General features: G+C 42.2%; 1 protein-coding gene across 1 annotated transcript in view; it reads left to right on the forward strand.

Annotated features, from left to right (window-relative positions):
• hcn4 (hyperpolarization activated cyclic nucleotide-gated potassium channel 4) overlaps positions 1-4,261 on the forward strand; it is a gene marked incomplete at both ends in the record, with an annotated part of 75,006 nt that extends 70,745 nt beyond the window's left edge. The window contains 3 exons of the mRNA XM_080490216.1: positions 175-339; positions 1,983-2,722; positions 3,425-4,261. Of these exons, the coding sequence (XP_080346342.1) occupies positions 175-339; positions 1,983-2,722; positions 3,425-4,261 (1,742 nt within the window). The remainder of the gene's footprint in view (positions 1-174; positions 340-1,982; positions 2,723-3,424) is intronic.
• Between the last annotated feature and the right edge of the window lie 18,086 nt (positions 4,262-22,347).

The following is a 22,347-nucleotide window of genomic DNA, read 5'->3' on the forward strand; positions in this document are numbered from 1 at the left end:
AATATCTGTTTAGCCTTTTTTTTTTTTTTTTTTAAGGTATTTTACATCATTCTTTTAATGCAGTGTCACACACTCACATTCACATCTATGGAAAAATGTTTTTTTGACTGCGGGTAGATTCCAGAAAAGCTTCCAGATTTCTCATCACTTCATGAATGTGTCTGTTTCTTACAGAGATTTGTTTGCTGACGCGGGGAAGAAGGACAGCCAGCGTCCGAGCTGACACGTACTGCCGCCTGTACTCTTTGTCCGTCGACAACTTCAATGAGGTACTGGAGGAGTATCCAATGATGAGAAGAGCCTTCGAGACTGTTGCCCTGGACAGGCTGGATCGTATTGGTGAGAAATACCTCTTAATACAGGAATGATTTCCATTCAAGGCAAACTGAAACAAAACAATATTTGAAAGCAGTGAAATTCTGTGGAAAAAGCTGCTTGAAGGCCAAAGTTGGCATCAAAGCAGCAGGCTTATTTCAAGACATAACTAGGGCTCTTGGACAAAACTTAACGGCTCTAAAAAGAAATGTTCTCACTGATACTCTGTGAGTGAAATTACTTTCAAAGTCATCTGCATATAAACATGCAGATTGAGCTTTGGTTTTGAAATCCCGGCGTGACTCCTCTTACGCACACAATTGATATTCTCCTCGTATCCATCACCGTTCCCAGGCTCAGCCTGGGCAGATGAAAAATTCACAATGAAAGGCTTGCCTGTATCATCACTCAGCCATCGCCGCATGCTCTGTTTTATCCTCAGCTATGTTTAGAATAGAAGATAGAGAAATTGCTTTAGGGGCTCTCTTTGTAGAAAATGGCTGCTTTGAAAAGATGTGGTGGGCTGATAGTAATAATTCTCTGAGATGGTCTCCGGCGTATGTCCTTTCTCCCGGGCGGCTTGATGCTCAGGCACACCCTTCTTGCCTAATAGAGTAACGCACAGCACTAAATCACAAATTAATTACTGTCTTGATGGACTTTGCGCAATCTGATTGGAGGTGTGTGAGTGATAAAGGGTCAGGTGGTGCCGGGTCAGACGAGATATGGATACAGTACCTCACAGTAACACCTCGACTCATCTGCCACCAGTCATAATGGAAAACGGAGCAATTGATCTGAGCCTAATTGCATTTACAATATCTTTGGATTTCACGGCCTTTTGTTAATACTAAATTGAAAACGGCACTGCCGTGAATTAACCCTGTCACTGCTGGTGTGACCATTCAACAATGATTAAATGGACTTTTGGGTCAGGGTTGTGTGCATTTCTTATGGAGGATGGGTGAACAGTCCGTATGCCTGTCATAGTGACGTAACTTAAACTTGTCCCGTTGACCTTGTTCCTTTCTTTCTTGAACTGAAAGTGCTTGTCTAAGAATAGTCAATCTGAGATGTTTGTATATTACTTTATCTTTATTGTGAGTTTGCTTGACATATAGACGTTATCGTTATTTAGGAATAAAATGGTTTCTGGTAGATCACATGTGTTTAAGGTGTTTCTTTTTGTTTCGACAGCCAATAACAGTTTAAAAACATCCCCCTGGAGATATTGTTGTTGGGGAGAGTTTATTGCTGCCCGGGCTCAACCAACAACGTGGAGTACATTATTTGGTTTGTTTTGTCCCTGTTACTGGGGGAGTTATAATACAACTTTATCAAAACACACTGCCCAAACTTTAGGCTGTCTTGAATCCTGAGTTTCTTTCTCTGGGTTATCTTAAACTCCTTTTCCTTTCTTTTTCTTCTATTTTCCCACTTGTAATTCCATGCGGTCCTTTAATTCTTACCCTCATAGTTGTTCTAGTTCTTTCATTTTCTATTAAGGAGTTCTGATGGGAAATTGGAAAAAATGTTGGTGTACTTAAATGACAGCCTACTTCTAACTTCCTGTAAGATCTGTGATAATTCTACTCTTTTCTACTTTTTCACTTCTTCTCTCTTTGTCTCTTTGTTTTTGTGTTTGTCTACATGTGTACATATAAAAGGCAAGAAAAACTCCATCCTGCAGCACAAGGTACAACATGACCTCAGCTCTGGTGTACTCAACTACCAGGAGAATGAGATCATCCAGCAGATTGTGCAGCATGACAGGGACATGGCCACCTGCGCCCACCTCCTGCAAAATGCCCCACCACAGTCGCCTCCCTCACCTACCCCTGTCATCTGGGCCCCCCTCATTCAGGCTCCTCTACAGGCAGCAGCAGCAACAACCTCAGTAGCCATTGCCCTGACACACCATCCCCACTTTCCACCAACACTCTTCAGACCTCCAGTTTCTGTTTTGGGTTCCCTGAAGGACCCTCCAAGTCGATTTAAGAAGTTCCACACATTTGCTCCATCATCCACAGTCCCCGGCTCTGCTGGGAACTCTCCATCCAGCACACCTTCTAAACTGTGCACTGGGGTGGACATGCCATTGTTGGCCTCTTTCCGGGCTCAGCACATGACGTCTGGTTCAGCATCGGCTGGCTCAAGCCAGCAAGCCTCAGGTAGTGGAGCCCAGTGTGGACCTAGTGGAGCTGGGTCTGGATCAAGTGCAGCAGGGCCCTCTGTCTTCTCCTTCAGTCCATACTCATCTTCTGGTTCACCCACATCTAGTATGGCTCAATTACACCCTCAGCCACAGCATCAACAACCCTTTCGCTCCAGCAGCCCACCTCTCTCAAACCTCTTTCAACAAGGCGCCATAAGTGGAAGCACAGGGTCAGGACTGAGTGGAGGGGCGGTGGGAGCCTGTGGAGGCTCTGCAGGGTGGTCTTCAGCTGGAGCAGTGGGGGGCTCTTTGGAAGGAGCTACAGGCGGGGATGCTGCTTGGGCTGGAGAGGACTTTACAACTGGAGTGACAGAAGTTGGTCCTCTGAGAAGTTTTGGGTTAGGAGGGACTACTGGTGGATCAGCTGCAGGGATCTCAGGGGAAACCATAGGAACTTCAACTGAAGGATTAGTCGGCGCTGCTTGTAGCAGAGCAGGAAGTGGGACATCAAGTGGAATAGCTTTTGGCGTAAGCTGTGGGTCAGTGTCAGATACAGCCAGGAGGTCAAAGGAAGGGACGTCTAGGGGATCAATTGGACGAGCATCTGGAGGACAAGGGGCTTCTGGGGAACCATTCGTGGGGATAACCACTGGAGGATCTTTAGGGAGGGCTTCTGATGGATACAGTGGGGCCTCTGGTGGTACGTTTGGAGGAATATCTGGTGATTTAACAGGAGGAAATCCTGGGGGATCATTGGGAAGGGCTTCCAGTGGATCAACAACCAGCCATATAGAAGGGGGTTCAAGTGGGCCAGGGGCAGGGGTGACTGGAGGGCAAATCAGCAGACCAGTAGGAGGCACAGGAGGGAACCATATAGCAGGGTTGACAGGTAGCCCATCTGGAGGGGCTTCTGGTGGAATTACTGCTGGACTGATTAGTTCTTCCCGTTGTCAGAGTCCTATATCTACTGGTTCATCTAGTCCTATGCCTGGTCAACATCTTCAAAACCAGCCACCTCCAAAACCCCCACAAGTGGCTCCTCTGCAGCAATTTGCTGGTGGAGGCAGGACTACTCCTGGTTTAAACCTCTTCCAGTCCCCCCCACATGGCTCTCCATCTAGAAGCAGAGGGCAGCACACTCAGCCGCCTGCTGAGGGCTCTCCATCTTCCCTCAGCCAATTTAGCCTGGCAGGCCTCCAGTCTGGCTGCTTGCCTCACCAGATGTCATTGGAGAGGTCTGCCTTAGCTTCATTGGCTCAGTATGGTTCAGCAAACGCCTCTCCCTGCCTTACCCCTGTTGCACCCAGTCCCACTATTCAAAGTCCAGTGGCAGGAAGAACTTTCCACTACAGTGACCCTTCCAGTGCCACAGGATCCCACAGTTCCTTGCTCATGCCTCAGTCTTCTGTCTCCTCACAGCTTCCCAGCCAGCCGCACACAACAGGTAGAGAGTCTCCTCTGGGACGTTTTTCTGAAGATCTCAAGCTTTTATCCGGCTCACACCCATCTCTGCCCCAGGAGGTCGCCCAGGCCTTCGGACACCAAACCTCTCGCTCATCTGTGGAAGCTGGGTTTTTCCCCTCACCATTTTCTTCACCTACTCTTGTGCCGAAACCCTGTAGCTCAGTGCCAGGACACATGACTCCTCCAATTCAGATATCTCCAGGGCACCCTCACCAGACTCGGTCCCCTGGGGCCTCCCCAGCCTTGCCTCCGCGCCGGGGCTCTGCTGCTTACTCATCAGATCTAGAACCTCAAACTGTCCGCTCTAAACTCTCTTCCAATTTGTGAGGATTAATCACACCCTCCTCTGCTCCTCAGACGTGAAACACATGAACTATCTATCTCCATCTGTGGCATTCTTTTCTGTCTTCACTGTGTTCCACCTGTCATTTTACAAAGATTTAAGATTTCCTGTGATTTCAAAGACACTCTATGAGTAACTCTGAGTTCTAGAATACTCTATATTAAATTTTTCTTTTTCCTTTTTTATTCATACATACTGTGTATAGTTAGAGATATATATTAAGTAAGTGAATTATGGGACTGGGAGGGTGTGAAAATGTTCTCCATTTAAAGGACAGTCATTTTGTTTATTTCTATAACTATGCCAAATTCATCTGGTGATTTTTGAGAGGCTACTTCAATGGACTACACAATAATACTCTTTTCTTGCAGGAACCTATGCACTAATACCTGCTTGTATAAAGGATTTTTTTGTGTTTCAAAAAAACATCTGAATTTTTAGCTCAAAGAACGTGCTTTGGGACAGGCTGACTCTTCTACCATATCTTTTGGGATCACATATTGTTGGTCCTTAAATGTATCTATTAGATTGTACTTATTTATTCTCTGTATAAACTTTTCAAAACCTTAGGAGATTGAGAGAGATTTTTGGAAACCAAAAAGACTTTTCCTGTGGGATAGTAATTCACCTCGTCTTGGCCCGTCTATCCTTATTTTATACCACTTTATCATGTTAATACTGTTTTATTAAGCAGAGGTAGGAGGATTGAGCGAGCTACCCTCCATCTCATTATTGAGACATAACAGTGTGTGAGTGACAAGATTTCTGCAGCGTCCTCAACCATGCCGTAACAAGCTCACTTTGTCTTCCAAGCTCATGCCGCTAAAGTGTGTAGAAAGCATGTGTTGTTTTTCTCCCCGACTGTGTACAACTGTTTCTGTGTGAGTGTCAGTGAGAATCAATGTGAATCATTGGAACGGTCAGATGCAAGGCAAGACTTTTTCCATTGACTGATTAAAAGGATGTTTGCCTTTTTATGTAAAAACTAGAACTTCCACTAACCACTGCTTGTGTGATGAATTGAGTTGCACCAGGACTGCTCAACATAAAAAAAAACAACTGTTATGAAAGAGCCCCAAAACTGCATGCAGAGTCATTTAAAAAAATAAACAAAAAAACAACCCAGTACATTAAGTCCACAAAGTGGGATAGCCAAAAAAGTGCTATAACTGATTTTGAATTTGTGCTATGGTTCTTCTACTCTGGCTATGAGTTTCCTCATTGAAAGATAGTGGTGACTTTCAGATGTTGAATGTATGTACTTCAATTGTTGCTCCAAGTAAGTACTGTAGCCATGGTACTCGCACTGAAGACTCGCTTCCCCGGGGAGTTAAGAGACTGTTCCATATCAGAAAAGGTCATTGATTCAATACCTTAGACAGACATTTTTATCAGCAGCCACTTCTACTGCCAAAGTATCCTTTAGTAAGACACTCATCAAGACACTTGAGTTTGCAAAGCAATGTGAAAACCTCGAAACAAACAACGAAGTTGCCTAAAATAGCCCACTATTTATTTACACTTGCTGTATAAGATACTGCTGTGGAATTGCACTGATATTGTACCAGTGAGAGAAATTGTACAATATACAAAATCAGACTATAGTATGATATGTTCATCTGAGCTAATAAGGTCATTATAGTAGATTAATAAAAATGTTGGACACACAAACTTTTGATCCTCTTTAATACTGGCCCTATGGATATGCTTGAACACCCCAGCAGAACTTTCTAGATTTAGTTCTCAGTTGCAAATTGCATCCAGGCCTTTTTGCTGACATTGGGCTCTTTTAGCAGGGAATTTTTTTATTATTACTTTGCACAGTACTCTAATTCCGACAGCATATTGTTCAAACGTCTGACCTTACTTGCTCATGATGAATCCCTTTAGCTGCAAGTCTAGACTTCCATCAAATGAAGCAGAAATATCAAACTTACACGCTGTTAACTGGTTATCAATCCAGTTAACTTGTTGATCGTTGGAGGTACCGGATCCCCTCAAATATGTTATTCCTTCTTGAATCACTCTCATCACCCTGATTGTTTCTTTCTATTTACACAGACTAAACTGGAATGCTGTGAATGATAAATGGTATAGCTGGCATAGTGGTGTACGATTACATCACGGTCAGGCATCGTATGGGTTTCATTTTTAGGCTGCAGCCTCATTGTGCGATCACTATGGCAAGAACCTTGTTGTAAATCACATCACAGGCACAAGCTGACAGTCCTGCTAACCTCGTTTCTTTTTGGTTTCATTTTAAACCGTAGGAGCAGAGATGTGTTGTCCAACTTTATGTCTGTGGTTTTTCAATTTTCAACATTTCTGTTCCAACCACAACATTTTAATGTTCTTCTATTCTTATGTTTAACTACATCATTCCATAACTGTAATTTTTTGGTGGATACACTTGGTGCAGTTGAATTGTCCACTTCTAATTCAAATTCAAAGTGTTTTTTTTGTCACGTATGGTATATGTTTTAAAATATTGACTCACTACCTATACAGATTTGCACTGTTTGAAAGAGGATTTATTGTATGAATGTCTAAATATATTAACAAAGTTAGTTTTGAAAAAATTTACTTTTTAATGTGAATCCCCGAGTATAAGAGTTGATTGCAAATACAGTAAGGTCAATTCCAATCAAAGCTCAATGATGGGGGAAATACCCTTCAAATAGGGGTGTCTTTTCTGGAGCTGTAGGTACGCTGCACGTTTCTGCAGGAAAGAACACAGCATCCACAGTGGAGTAAGGTATCACTGATCTCCCTAGGGAGGAGTGCTGTGATATGCTTCTTCATGTTTGTCTGAAGCTCATCACCACGACAGACCCACAGGTTCCACTCAGACAGCTGAGTCCCAAACACAGTCACAGCACTCAGTCGCAGCAGCCTAATTGAACAAGACATGTCTGTAATCCCTTGACCCTCGCAAGCTATCGCACACAGAGGTGCACAGTGACCATGTTCTCACCTCATTACAGTTCTAGGAAGTCTCGGAGGTATAGCAATACACACAACCTGATACACAGCTGCACAGATGCATATTTACCGACAAGATGCCACCATGAGGGATTCACACCATGTGATAATACAATATCCCCATCTTTTTTTATTCCAGAATTTAGGTTGTTAATTGGACTTGTCGCTGGTTGCCCTATGCTTAACTCTCAGTGGGAACAGACAAAACATAATGGACAGAACCAAGAAACACTGGATATCAACTAGTAATGAGTGGTTCGACGAGGTGTGTCTCTGTGAAGTGGACACAAAAAAAACTTTGCCGAGAAATGTATGCCCTCCGTTCACTGAGCTGCAACAATGTGAAATTAGTAGGAAGTCACAGGAAATGCAGGCAATCAGCAGCAATTTTTTGTTCATGTAAAAGTATGTTGCGCATGTCACATGAAATTTGCATGAACGTCACGCTAGATATTGTTCAAAATTCATCTGAAGTTTGCATGCATGTCACATAACTTTTGATGTTTGCAGCCACCTTGCAGTGGATGTATGATTGTTCGGTATCAGACACAAGATAGAGAATTCTTGACCATATAAATATGCGATCTTCACCCAGTGCAGCAATCATTTGGTCATCAAGCATCAAACAGAATGAAGCCAATAAAAGGGATAAAGACCACACTAACATGCTGAAGACATATTTCGTGAAAATTGTAATTCCCCAAAACTAGATTGAGATGGCTTTGAGACAGATTTGTGGTATCTACTATGATGAAAAGACAACTTTTTTATTTTTATTTTTTTTTACAAATTTGGCTATCTCATACAATGGCCGTGGCACACGTGAGGAGATGCAAAAACATGCATATGTCTCAAGATATTTTTGAAAGTCCTTTTTAAATTCTATTCAAATATTGTTGCAGCCCAGTCAGACAGAAGTTGGACAGTGTCCTTGAGCTTTCTTGTCAGACTCTTTAGACCACAATTTCAATTCCTCAATCCGTGCAAGGCGACGCTCAGCTGGGCACTTCTGAGAACACTGATAATGAGCCATTCAATTGGATTAGCCATGTATACCATGCAGAGCGGGGGCTCCCACAGCACCATGCTTGGATGGGAGTCACTGGCACGATTGAGAGGAGGAAAAAGGTGAGACAGATGGAGCTCTGTGATACTCTGTGACAGGTATGACAGAAAGCGAAAGCCTGGAAGGGTTCCATATCAGGAATATTGATTGTCTGAACCCAGCGTTGGCATTAAAACCTCAGTGGCCTGTACCTGCTACCCCGCACAAAAGAAGACGGACTGCTGCGCCTCGTACATCATGAGAAAATCCCCCTCTTACCTTGCAATATGACCTTATATACCTGTGGATTTGGAGAACAGTTTGAAGCAGGCCTGTGAGACAACAGCGTGGATTTGAGAAGACGTTGATATACTGAGGAAGTGATGTAGTTGGACACTGAGCGACGGGAGGGTCAGGTGGACGGGCACGTACCCCGTAGAGCACTCGTGCCGATCAGGGTGATTGTGCCATGTTGCGCCCTCCATCATGATTATTGGTGAGGGCAAGTGGATGTTTTTCTGCATGTTATTGATTGAGAGGATATGAGGTAAAGCTTTGAGCACTGTTCTGTACCTTGCAGTTGTGTGTGGGTGTGTGTAGTTCCCGCACTTCCTGGCAGGGTTGATCGCTGAGGCTGGGCGCTGTGGCAGGAGGGTGTGACAGGGAAGCAAAGGTTGGAGCTCAGGGAGATAGAGATATTGGACAGCGATTGATTAGTTGGCCAGAACTAAGTCTGGTCCGTTATCACAGATAAGTGGTTTAGGTGAGGGGTGGTGGGTACACAGTATCAACCAGATCTGTCACTGTCACAGAGCAAAAACAATCTCCACGCTCTCCTGTCTGTTTTGTTTGGACCAACCCTGATGCAAAATTTCCTGTTTCAGTCTATTTATGTAACGGAACTGCCATCCTTTATAAATTCCGAAAAAGCCATTTTTGATTGATGTCCATGCAGCACTAGAATTATGTAATGGAAGTGAGAGGGGGGTTAGTAATCCTTATGGTCACGAAATACTTTGAACTTGGAAAAGACTATGTCATTCTTCTTTCGGAGTAAAGACATGAAAATAGTTGAAATTCAGGTAACCATTTTCCACCTGACAGCGATGTTTATTCTTCAAGGGGATTTACTATTTCCAACCTCCCAGACAATTTGCTGCAGCTGCATCTGTACCATAATGTAGAGTTGTGTTTTTGGAGGAATCAGCTGGGAATTAGATAAGGAGGCTTAGAAACTTTGTGCCTCTGAGGATGCGAATAAAGAAAAACAACAGTGACTCACCCACTCATGCAGAGAACTATTTTCATTATGACTCCCTGTGTCTCCATCTGAACATTGCAGGAAAGCTGCTGTTTGACAGCAGTAGAGGAAACTGAACTAAAGGACGATGGGGGTCCCGCGCCGCTGGTGTTTTGTCCAGTAACAGAACTCGGGTTTATAAAGTGCAGGGAAAAAACCCATTGAAAAACAGCTGACATGTCTTCTTTTAATCCTCTAGGACTTCTTGTAGCATTTCAACATCAAGTGCCACATTTACATCTCTTTTAATATTTGAATTAAAACCACTCTTGGTCAATACATTGGCCTGGAGGTGTTGCCTATACCTGCAGTAAGCGATACTAGACTGAGTGCGCATGTTCTTCCTACATAATTACAAAAATGTCTGTGCCCATCAATGCTCCCATGGGCATGCTGGTCCTAAAAGAATGGAGTAAACTGTGCATTCTATCTTTCTAAGCCAGGTGCGAGATCAATAGCAGAATTTTCTTATTTGATTAGCCCTCATGTATGTGTGGTATATGAGAGTTTTGCCATTACATCAAAAGCAGCAGAAGTTGTGTTTGTTGCACACTGCTATTATGATCTGACTGCCAATGATACTGTGTACATTTCCTCTCCTCAGAGAGAGAACCCAGCACAGTTTATTTCCTTTGTAGCGGATATTGCCAATACAAGGCTTCAACAGTTTTGTTTTTTTTGTTGTTTGTTTTTTACTACATGCATGAGTGAATTTACCTTCTCACCAGCAGAGCAATCACTACTACGGCATGAAGAGGCGTTAGAGCACCGGGATCTCAAAGGGGATATGAAATGGTTAGTTTGTGTTACGCCCAAATCACACTATAAAATAATTGCGGTGTTAATTATAACCCATATGAACCATGCACTGTTCATTATCTGCAGAATAACCACTGTTAAAACAAGTGACATCGGTGGTTTTTGGCCTCTCGTTTTGACGGAGAACTACTTCAGGTGTGTTGGAACAAATGAAGGTACGTTGACCTTCAAGAGCACATCAGATGCGGAGACTGAAACTCTTCCCGGCTCTGCTTTGGCTCCTGGCTCGCGAGCTGTGCTGTGCAGCTGCAATCGGGTTTGCAGGTTGTGTCAGTGAAGCCCCCGTTCCCTCTATCAGAGCCCATCATTGGCACTCTGGAGCTCTTCCAAACGATGGTTTGTTTCTATAAGCAGTGTTCTCCCGGTCTGTTTGGGCCGCTTCCAATTCTGTTGCCTAATCTTCCCTGTCTCTTTGTGCTGCCTGCTTGTCCATGGACATGGGCAGGAGAATCACTGATGCACACTAATGAAATCATTTGCTGTGATTGAGGATTAGATGTAGCAGTAGTGGAATCGAACCTCCAATTTCCCCAGGGGAGAAGAAGGCACACGTTTTTGTTCCTTTTTTTTTTTTTTTCAAGACTATTGTTCTTCATTCACGCCACAAATTTCTCTAAACGCCCGACTTCTCTCATAAAGAATCATCAGAATCAGGTGTATGGTCTAACAGTGTACTTCAGAGTGGATGGATGTGATACAGAAGCTGGTAAATGTGGTGCAAAGTTGTTTACTGTAGCGTCGAACACAAATGACCTTGTTTGCTTTCTGCTCCAACACGGTGGTGTAACACAACACTAATGTGATTCTAACCAAAAGATTGGCTGTTGGGCAGTGAAACCTGAATTTGACCCAGTATAGGATTACCATGCAACACTCGGGGGGGCTTTCTAGTTCGGCTGAAGATCTTTCTGGGGCAGGAGTCTGTATCTGTGGGTATGTCATTATTTCAGGCTACCTTACAGCTCACTTATAATTCTGTAATCTAACAAATTATCATTGTCGATTTGGTTTTGAAAACCACCAGCACTTGTGTTTCTCTGTTGGATGCAGCTGATCATAAATGCCTGCGTTGAAGCCAAAGGTGAGGCGACTCCTCATTGGATTGCTGTGTGGTGTGGTGTGGTGTGGTGGGGAAAGAATTTATATTCTATTTGGAGAGATGAGGGTTTACATTAAAAAAAAAAAGAAAAAAGAAGTCCTGCCTCTCGAAGTCCCCTCTTCTTTCATTTGCTGGAGTACGTACTATAATTCCACTTAATCTGATGTTGGAAACATAATGTCGATGACAAGGTACTTGCTTATACAGATTTATATATTTCCATAGGACCTATTTATATTTCTGTATTTATCAGCACTGTACCAGATAGGTTAAAAAAAAAAATGTGTGTGTGTGTATACAGAGTCCATAACATGTCCATGGTTTTGTTAGGAAACATGTCATTGGAATTGTAAAATCTGTCTACTTTGGTTGCGGCGCTGAATTGGGACATTTTTGTTACACGATGATACCGACGAAGACTTTCTGCCCGAAAGGCTCAACTTTTTTGTCTCATGAAGGCTGTGACTGGTTCCACACTTCTTACGAGGACTCACAACCTTTTGAGGAGGACAGTATTTTGACCGCTTTGCTATCGATCAATGGATATCTATTTTTTCTGCATTTAACATGGGAACTGAGAAGGGGTTAAAATAAATAAAAAAAATTAAAAAAGCAATAAGGGAACTGTACAGTTATGGTGTGGCTTGATGGGCAACTTCGGAACATTGACCCACACAACAACCACACACACAGTAGCCGTGGCTCGTAGTTTTGTGTGGTGGTGAAAAGGAGTGAACTGTCGATAAGCACACATACTGGATGAAATAAAATGGTATAGAATAAAATATAAGAAACACCTGCCTGGAGTCTTTTCCTTTCTGATTTTTCTTTTTTTTTTTCATTTTTTATTACTACAAGCCGCACGGTCTCGATTGAACCTCACCAAGTCTGTTTGACGCCACACCGCACGAGATGCACGCCTCTTTAGTTCGCAATGATTCTGTTGCAGGCTTGCATGATGCTGCAAATGGAAGATTTGCGGAGCAGTTTGTTTTTGCTCACCCTCCTGCCTGCTGAGAACACGTGTCTTTCACGCACACGTTTGCTTTGAGGCGCACCAACGAGCGGTTCAAGGGACATGTGAAGCTCTTCTGAATGCCAGAAATGTTGGTGGACTGTTAAAGAAAAACAAAAAAATATATCTTTTTTTTAAATAAAAGTGGACGACAGTCTGCGTCTGCCCCTGTGAGCACTCAGCCATCTGCTTCATTAGAATTCCCCCTTGAGGTAACCTTCGCTTCTCAGGGAGGAACTCATTGAAAGTGAAGGGCTTTGTTTTAGATTGTCTATTGTAATTACACATTATTCTCTTCCTCTGATGCTTGCCTGCTGAGAGGAGAGGAGAGGAGAGGAGAGGAGATGAGAGGAGAGGAGGGGAGGGGAGAGGAGAGGAGAGGAGAGGAGAGGAGAGGAGAGGAGAGGAGAGGAGAGGAGAGGAGAGGAGAGGAGAGGAGAGGAGAGGAGATGAGAGGAGAGGAGAGGAGGGGAGAGGAGCTGGCTTACGCAGCCGCCTGTTTGGCAACTGACGGCGACAAAAAGGGAAAAAAAAAAAAGCGAAGTGTAAATCGCGCATGGCCGCAGCCGCTGACACGTGAGTGTCCTTTATGCTATCTCCATGCAGGCTTTTTTTTCTTTTTTTTGCAGCGGGGCAGATCAAGCGAGGTCATGGTGACATCCTCCCGGGTTGAGGTGGCTGTCTCTCTCGCTGCCACAGAGACGAGCAGCACTAATACCTTCCTCTGTAGCATCTGGGATAATCTGCTCTAGTTCTCCTTGGGTCAAACTCAACAGTAATTAATCCAACCATTACTCTGCAGGCCTCGGGGTTAAAGTATATGCGTATGTCTCAAGCGTTTTCCTTTTTTTTTGCCTCCCGTCCCTCTTTTCCAAGATAGCCCCTCTTCAAGTCAACGCTGGTGCTGGAAAAAAGCATGGTTTGATATTCTCCCACAAATTAAAACATTTTAATAGTGGCATCTGAGAGCTACATGGGGATTAGGGTGGATTTCAGTTGGCCGGAGGGATGAAACTTCAGTGACCTGAACATCGAAGATCTGCACTACAGTGGATCAAAACACAGAGTTGCTTTATTAATTCAGGACATGAAATGCGCCACCAGCAGGTTTTCAGCATCCTCCTTTCTTCCTCTCTATCTTACAAATCTCTTGTATTGAGTTTCTTTTGTTTTTTAAGAAAAATGCTTTTACTCTCAGTATCTTCTCACGCTTGTAGCATGCAGGCATGGCACTACAGTTTTTTTGGCAGCCCAAGGCCCAGAGCACTCAGGAACACACACACAGTAACTACAGCACATCCGCATTAGCATTTTTTTTTGTTTTTTTTTCCTCTCCCTCTAAAACCCCACCGTCAAAGCCTTTTGACATCTGCCAGTCTGTTCACAAATATTGTCAAAATGCCAACTTCGCAATGCTCTAGCTTTTCATACGCGTGGCTGAAAGTTTTTTCTGTGTGTGTGTGTGTGTGTGTGTGTGTGTGTGTGTGTGTGTGTGTGTGTGTGTGTGTGTGTGTGTGTGTGTGCGCGCGCCTCGTGGGATTGAGTTCATTAAAGCATACGCATGGGTAACATCAGAAGGATGGCCACAGGTTGCCAACCTGATGTCCCCTCTCCGCCTCTTGCTCTGCCAAACTGCCCCCCCCCCCCCCCCCCCCCCACACACACACAAACCCCCCCACCCCCACCCCACTCCAAAAAAGCCCAGTACTCTGTTAAAAAAAACACGATTGTCAGAAATGGACCATATGTGCCCTACTTAGAGGAAAAGTGCTGACAGAACTCTGTGTGGGTTACTTTCACAAATTAAAGGCTGTTAAGGTGATGATGTGACCTCGGGGACACTACAAGTTAATAGTTCCAATCTCCAGGAGAAGTCATGTGAAATGTGATTTGCCCAGTGGGGAATGAGCGTGCTTGTCATCTTGTGTATTATCGTGGATTTTGAAGACTCTGTTCCACTGTTGTGTTTCACATTTTGATTCCAGTGTTCCTTTAGTGTGTTTAACTTTTTTTTTTTTTTTTTGTAATTTCTCATGGAAAGAAACACACAAAGTGATGTCAAGCATAGAATCTATGACTGAAATCATCAGTGTGCAGTTGTCAGAATTCTCAGTTGTCAGAATTCTCCAGAATATCTCCAAATTGAAATACGAAATAAACTGTGGGATCCAAAGAGAAGGTGATTTCATTAGTTAACAGATCAACATGAGAGATAATTTCCCTCTGAGCTTCCCATATGACCGACCAAAACAATTGCAAATGTCCACAGAAATAATCTAAATTGTGTTTTAGTTTCTTTGCATTGAACCGCTGACCGCCATCAGTCTTATTGTGTGACCTTCTGAGGAAGACTCTTTTGCAAAAAAAACCCCCCCAAACAAATAGAAATAAATAAACTGTGGTTACAACTGATTTTGTTGTTAGGAAATTCAGTTTCAATGCTGAAATACGACGTTGAAATTCCTTGTATCACTCCCAAGGTGATGCTTAAATCTAAGTCTTCAAATTGAAGTACATTTGATTTAAATTAAACATTTATATGCTGCTTTTATAGGCAGAAATGAATAAAATACTCACAGAATTTGAATGACAGGGATATTTAATAAGAGTGAAAATTTTAATTCAGTAAATTCTAGCATATTGTAATGTATAAACATCTGGGTTCACGGATTAAATGTTTCTCGTCATGAAATATTTCCAAATCTTTTTCTAAAAGGATTTTTTTTTTTATGTGAAACGTAATTTACTGCTGCTTTACGTCAATTTCATGATAAGTGTTATATTTTTTATTTTATCAGTACTAGCTTTCCCAGTCACAGACGTCACACTCATTAAACTGTGTCGCTCTGCAGTCAAGCCTCCCTCTCCTGTCAGTTGAACCTTTTTATGTCTATTGTGAAATTAATTTTATGTTAAAATCAGATTTGGAAGGCACACAAAGGATTGGGAAAATATATAATTCAAGCTCTCATAGAAACAAAATTTTGTATTACTAAAGAAGTATGGTTATAAAGGAACTTAAATATAGTGAAAGCACATTTGTCCTTCATTACACTGCATGTTTCTATTCAGTCAGTCACTGGAAAAAAATCACCTTATAAAATGATACTGTATGTTACTGCAACACCATTACTTTCACCTTGAATACTTTTTTTAACTGATTGCTGTTCATTATAATATAATTACTCAAGAAAAGGCCACAGGGAACCAATAATAATGCTTTAATTGGACACATCTTTTCAGGAAGATATATTCAAAACCAGTTTTGCCATTTTCCTCCATTAAAACAGCCTGGAAACTTCAATTCATAGACTTTTTCCATCTGGAAAAAAAAAATAACCATTAATAAATGAGTACACATAATGTTTGGGTACTTTCATGCAATTTGTTCACAAATTGAATAATCAAAATTTGTTAAAATGCAGCTGTTGCCCCGAGGCAACATTTTACCAAAAACTGCACAATGATATTTAATATTTGACATTATGCCATTATGGAATCACCGAGGCAGTATAACATTTTGTGTGTGAGTTTATACAATTTTCAATTCCCGTCTCTATTTTGAACCCGTGTTTTTCCAAGTTTCGCATTACTGCACAAACCGTATTTTATACTGTGTTAAAAATAACTGAACAACAGATCAAAAACAATGTCTGTGTTTACTATCAGCTCACTTATAACTAGTAGATGTAACTTCAGCGGAACTTATTGAATGAATCTGTCATTAGACTGAACCACACAACTTGAGGGAAACAATTAAATGATGCACAAACTAGATTATGATGAAAACTGATGCATATTCATTCAATCAATTTTTTTATTTTTTTTTACAATTTCGAGCCGTTTCCAGGTCGTCTGTTGAGTGATAATGGAAACTGAGCTGTGCTGCCTTGAGCTGCGACCCCACTGCGATATGTCAACACAAGAACCAGTGGCTCAAGTTGTCACCCTGCCATCTGCTAACAGTCTGCCCTAAATATCTCTTTCTAAGTGCAACGAATCCCTCCTCCAGACAAACTCTCTGTGCCTGGTACAGTGAGCTGTCTATTTCTGACCGGCAAGGCTTAAATCTGTCTTTCAATGCTCATAAAATGTCTAAACACTGTTTATTGAATTGGCCCTTGAGATTGAATTGCAGAGATTAATTCCAAAATGTGATATCCGCTCTTTCCAAAACACGTATGACCTGCCCACCCCGCTTAACTGATTGTGAGCAGGACAGTCGAATATTCCAGTGGTTATTTTGGGGTTTTCATTTAAAGAAGAGTGATTTTCAGTGGTGTGTTTTGATCATGTTTTGAGCAGTAATCTGATATTTTCCTTCCACAACAGACCCAGCTTTTTTTTTTTTTTGCAAAGCCACCAAATACATTTGAATATACCAGCATGTTTTATGGCTGAATGTTGCATATTTCATAACCCCCCCCCCCCCCACACACACACACACACCCTCCCACCCCATTTTTTTCTTCTAAAAATAATAATATAAAGAGAAACCCAGAGGAACTCATTTGAAAAAGAGGAAAAAAAAACATTTTCTTATATTTAGCAATTATAATCCTCCGTGACTGGTGATCCCTGCAATGCCATTCTCCTCTACTTCCTCCTCATCCTCCGCCTCCTTTACCCCAGTAGGAGCTCCCTTCCTCACATCCTTTCTCCTCCCTTCGTCTCTGCGGGCGCTGCATCCCCCACTTTGCCATCACCGGCTTTTCACTGGGTGAGGGTAAACTGCAGAGAGCGCTGCTCCTCTCACGCCCTCCAGCCTGGAGCTACAGTGGCCTGTTTATCATATTAGCCTGTGCCCTTGAGCCTTTAGCAGCCTTTGAACTACGGAGAGAACGCAGACCGGGGTGGCTATATCATAAATCATATGGCTTTAAATTCTGACAGTAACTGGCCCTGGTACTCAACCCTCGGCAGAGCTTCAGAAGGGAACCCCTTGATTGGCTGATTGGGGAGATTCTTGTGTTCTCTGCCGCACGGCTCCTCTCAAGAGAGCGAGTGATCACAAAGAAAAATAAACACATTCCTTAATCGTTTTCACCGTGACCGTGAAAACCAGTAGATATTAGCAGCGGAATACATTTCGCCATGCAGTCTTGTTTTTGTAGCAGTCCAAGCAGTTGGTGGAGCGGGATTGAATCATTGGCCATATGTATGGAGAAAGGCTTAATTACAGCAGTGCAAGGCTAGCCATTGTTCAGAATAATTAAGATAGCTTGAAGTGTCATTACTGACTCCCATAATTATAATTTTTTCGAAGAGCCAGTCTGTTGAGCCGAGTGTCTTCTGGAGGGGAAAGAGGAAAGAGGAGTAATTTGGAGGCAGCCAATGTTCTGAATGTCACGCTGGCCCTCCATACTTCATCTCACCTGCAAATGAATGTCCGGGGGGGTGCAGTCATTCATGTAGTGGATTTTAGGCTTGTGCCCAGAGCGACTGGTACTAACCTGAAGTTCATTTTCAGATCATTCTTCAAGGTGAGAGACCTCAAATTGAATTCATGCCTGTTGAAGGCAGTCACCCCCATTATGTCAAGTGGCATGTGATGTAACGTCATATAGTCCAGGAGCACTGTCACACATACAAACACTAATTTCATGCAGAATCAGCGGGGCACCTCAAAAGCTCTTATTATGGAAGATCAAAATTGTCTCATCACCTCTGGTGTGTCAAAGAGTCAGAAATATGTCTGACTGTAGCTCCTGTAAAACTGCTTGGAAGACTTGTAAACAAACAGCAACATACAGGTACGTCGCAAAGAATCTGAATGTCGTGAAAAAGTTTTCAGTCAGTCATTTCAGAAAGTGAAACTGCTATTTTATATAGACTCAATACACATAGATTGAAATATCTCAAGCCTTTATTTTTTGTCATTTTGATGATTATGGCTTACAGATAATGAAAACCCCAGAAATATTGAACGTTTTCATGATATTCAAATGTTTTGAGATGTACCTGTATTGACAAAGAGGGGTTGTTAGGGAGGAGGGCTGGTGAGGAAGCAACACATCAGAGTTCAAGAAGAAGAGACCTTGAGAAAAATTGATAATGCTTGCCACGATGGATTTAGCCTTTAGTGTTAATCATAAAACAGTCATTTGTTGGCTGACCTTAGCTATTGACAGGACATGGTCCTCTTTTTAGCGCCGCTCGCCAAGGACACTTTGTTGCTTTGCCAATACGACTTCACAAAGACTCAAGTCACAGAGTGCTTTAGGAGACGTGCAGTTCACTCAGGCATTTAGTGAATCTCTCCTTTGGCCTGTCAGCACTGCAGCGTTGTACTATTTAGGTCAGTCCCGTGTCAACACAGAGAGCTACGAATGTGAAAACCAACTGGGGAGAATATCAAATTGTTTTAGTCATTTAAAATGAAACTGTGTGGCTTGCAATTACTGTTGCACAGATTTACCAAGGGTTTAGAAACAAATATGATTCAATGTATGACAGTGAAAGAACATTTATATGCATTTCAGTTACTATTTTATCGACTATGGACCTAATCTAAAGATTTAAACGCATGCAATGGCTGCAAATTTGATATGTAAAGCGTACACAGGGTCAGATGTACTAAATAGCACAGTATTCATTTCTTGCACTTGCTTTAAGTAAACTGGAGGAGAAGGCGTGTGCTTTGGACTGTGCAAAGATACTGGGATGAGTTCAGGATAATAGGAAATCTTACTATGTTAAATGTGATTCACAACAAAGTCTGCTTTTAATGTGTTTGAAAAGAAGGTTGAAATCAGGTCAACCATTTACTGAGATGCTGTTATTGTAGTGACAGGCATTTTCTCAGATGGCTCTCTCTCTCTCGCTCTCTCTCTCTCTCTCTCTCTCTCTCTCTCTCTCTCTCTCTATATATATATATATATATCATTTCTATATCATTTATCATTTCTCAAATAGCATTTCCTCTCTCTCTCCTATAAACTCTGATATGTTTGATAATGCCATTCAATAACTCACATTTCATTTTGTACATGATTGGACTTAGTACCCCAGCCAATCAGTCTATACTATAGCAAAGTGAAGCAGCAGAACATGGCCATGGTACTGTTTCCATCGTTGTCATGTAAACAAGACTGAATGAACACGAAACCCTCATCTGAAATACTCCTGCTTGCGCATTATTTCATTCATGGTATTCCTCGCCCATAAATGCAAACTGCAAGCACAATCTGTTTGTGTGAGCGTGCTACATTCTGGATTTTAGTAAATCAGGTTCTGTGTGAGACCCAGAGTTCTGGTCCAATCCCAGCTGACATTGGGAAAAGAGCAGGACAGGCCGCTACTGCGTCACAGAGAGAACCTATACAAACGAACAAACAAACACTTGTGTGCAAATTTAGCTTAATTTAACTTAACTTAGGCAATTTAACTTGACCTGGCATCCATATCTTGGGATTGTGGGAGAAAGCCAGAGTCTTAAATGAAAACTCACAGATACAAAAGGAGAACATGCAGACAGAAAAGGCCTTTTCACAGAATTGCTGTGAGGAAAGATTGTGAGCCACAACACTGGTGCTTCCCAGCTTTTTTCTCTGGAGCCAGTTTGGCTCTGGGAGAAGCGGTGGACTCCAGTCTGTGCTTGTAAAACATTTCAGTGGAGCCAAACCTGGACAGGCCGAGAATAGAGGAGTTTTTTTGTTTATTTTTATTTGTCTGTATATTCCATAAAGCGTCTTATCGTGTTTTGTTCAAATGTACGTCTAACAACCTTGAAGCAGCACCCATGGATCACAGCTGCTCCCAGCGGGGAGTTAATAACCACTGTGCTGCTAAGCCCGAGTAAGTTTAAAAAAATGTATTGCTATTATTGCCATTATTCTTTATTTAGAGGTGGCTGTGATAGGTTTTGAGTGCGATGGAAACCGTTTCTGTTGATGTCCATTTGTTATTGCTCCTCTGGTCATTTAGAGAATCGAGTCCCTCTCTTAATAACTGAGTTCCACCACTTTTTATTGGTCATAATTAGTAAGGCGGAGGGCTTTGCCCCTTAAATATAAATCTCTGTCACATTGGGGGATTTGCTGAAGCGACTAATGCATCTGGATCTGTTTTCCCTGAAATGTGTCACAGTTGTAGAGTTGGGCCTCCCCCTCAAAAGTAGCGTTTCAGGAAGCAGGTTTCACAGCAGCTATAGAGTCCTTACATAACTGGAAGGAAGTGAATGCTAATTGAGGAAAGGATGACTCACTTTCATCAGCAGAGGTATATCCTTCTGAGCGGTTGTACCTTTGATGTTTCTTCCTTGGGTGTTTCTCTGGGAATCATTCCATTTGCAAAACGTGCAAGATTTATATTGCATGCAATTGTGTGTGCCACTGTGTCGCCACATAGCTCCCAGCAGTGTATTCAATAGACAGTTACAGTACGGTGCCAACTTCCCCTGAGCAAAACAGAGGGGGGGGGGGACAAAAGGGAGGAGGGGGAAGTGTATTGTGGGATCTTGTACTTGTGTATGTATGGCTGTGCCTCTTTGGCAGTATACAACCGCTGGCAAAAATGATGGAATCACCAGTCTTGGAGGATGTTCATTCAGTTGTTTAATTTTGTAGAAAAAAAGCAGATCACAGACATGCCACAAAACTAAAGTTATTTAAAATGTCAACCTCCTGGCTTTAAGAAACACAAAAAGAAATCAAGTAAAAAAAAAAAAATTGTGGTAGTCAATAACAATTGCTTTTTTAGATCAAGCAGAGGGAAAAAAAATATGGAATCACTCTATTTTGTCGAAAGAATTATGGAATCACCCTGTAAATTTCTATTGCCAAAACCAACACCTGCATCAGATTAAATCTGCTCATTAGTCTGCACTTATAAAAGGAGTGCTCACACCTTGGAGAGCTGCTGCACCAAGTGGACTGACATGAAGCATGGCTCCAACACCAGAGATGTCAGTTGAAACAAAGGAGAGGATTATCAAACGTCTTAAAGAAGGTAAATCATCACGGAATGTTGCCAAGTACAAACAACATGGGAAGGTTGTAAAAGGCAAGCAAACTGGTAGACCGAGGAAGACATCAAAGCGTCAGGACAGAAAACTTAAAGCAATACGTCTTGAAAATTAGAAAATGCACAGCAAAACAAATGGGGAAGAAATGGGCGGAAACTGGAGTCACCGTCTGTGACCGAACTGTAAGAAACCACATAAAAGAAATGGGATTTACATACAGAATTCTAAACGAAAGCCATCATTAACATCTAAACAGAAAAAAAACAAGGTTAAAATGGGCTAAGGAAAAGCAATGGTGGACTGTGGATGACCGTGATGAATCGCGAATCTGCATTGGGCAAGGTGATGATACTGGAACTTTTGTTTGGTGTCGTTCAAATGAGATTCATGAAGACGACTGCCTGAAGAAAACATGCAAATTTCCACAGTCATTGATGATATGGGGCTGCATGTCAGGTAAAGGCACTGGGGAGATGGCAGTCATTACATCTTCAATAAATGCACAAGTTGACATTTTGGAGACTTTTCTTATTCCATCAATTGAGGGGATGTTTGTGGATGATGACATCATTTTTCAAGATGATAATGCATCTTGCAGTAGACCGAAAACTTTCCTTGAAGAAAAAGACAGGTAAGGTCAATGTCATGGCCTGCAAATAGTCTGGATATCAATCCAATTGAAAGTCTGTGGTGGAAATTGAAGAAAATGGTCCATGACAAGGCTCCAACCTGCAAAGCTGATCTGGCAACAACAATCAGAGAACGTTGGAGCCAGATTGATGAAGAGTACTGTTTGTCACTTGTTAAGTCCATGCCTCAGAGAAGGCAAGCTGTTATAAAAGCCA

The sequence above is a fragment of the Lipophrys pholis genome (genome assembly GCF_963383615.2).
Source record: "Lipophrys pholis genome assembly, chromosome: 2".
Taxonomy (NCBI): Eukaryota; Metazoa; Chordata; class Actinopteri; order Blenniiformes; family Blenniidae; genus Lipophrys; species Lipophrys pholis.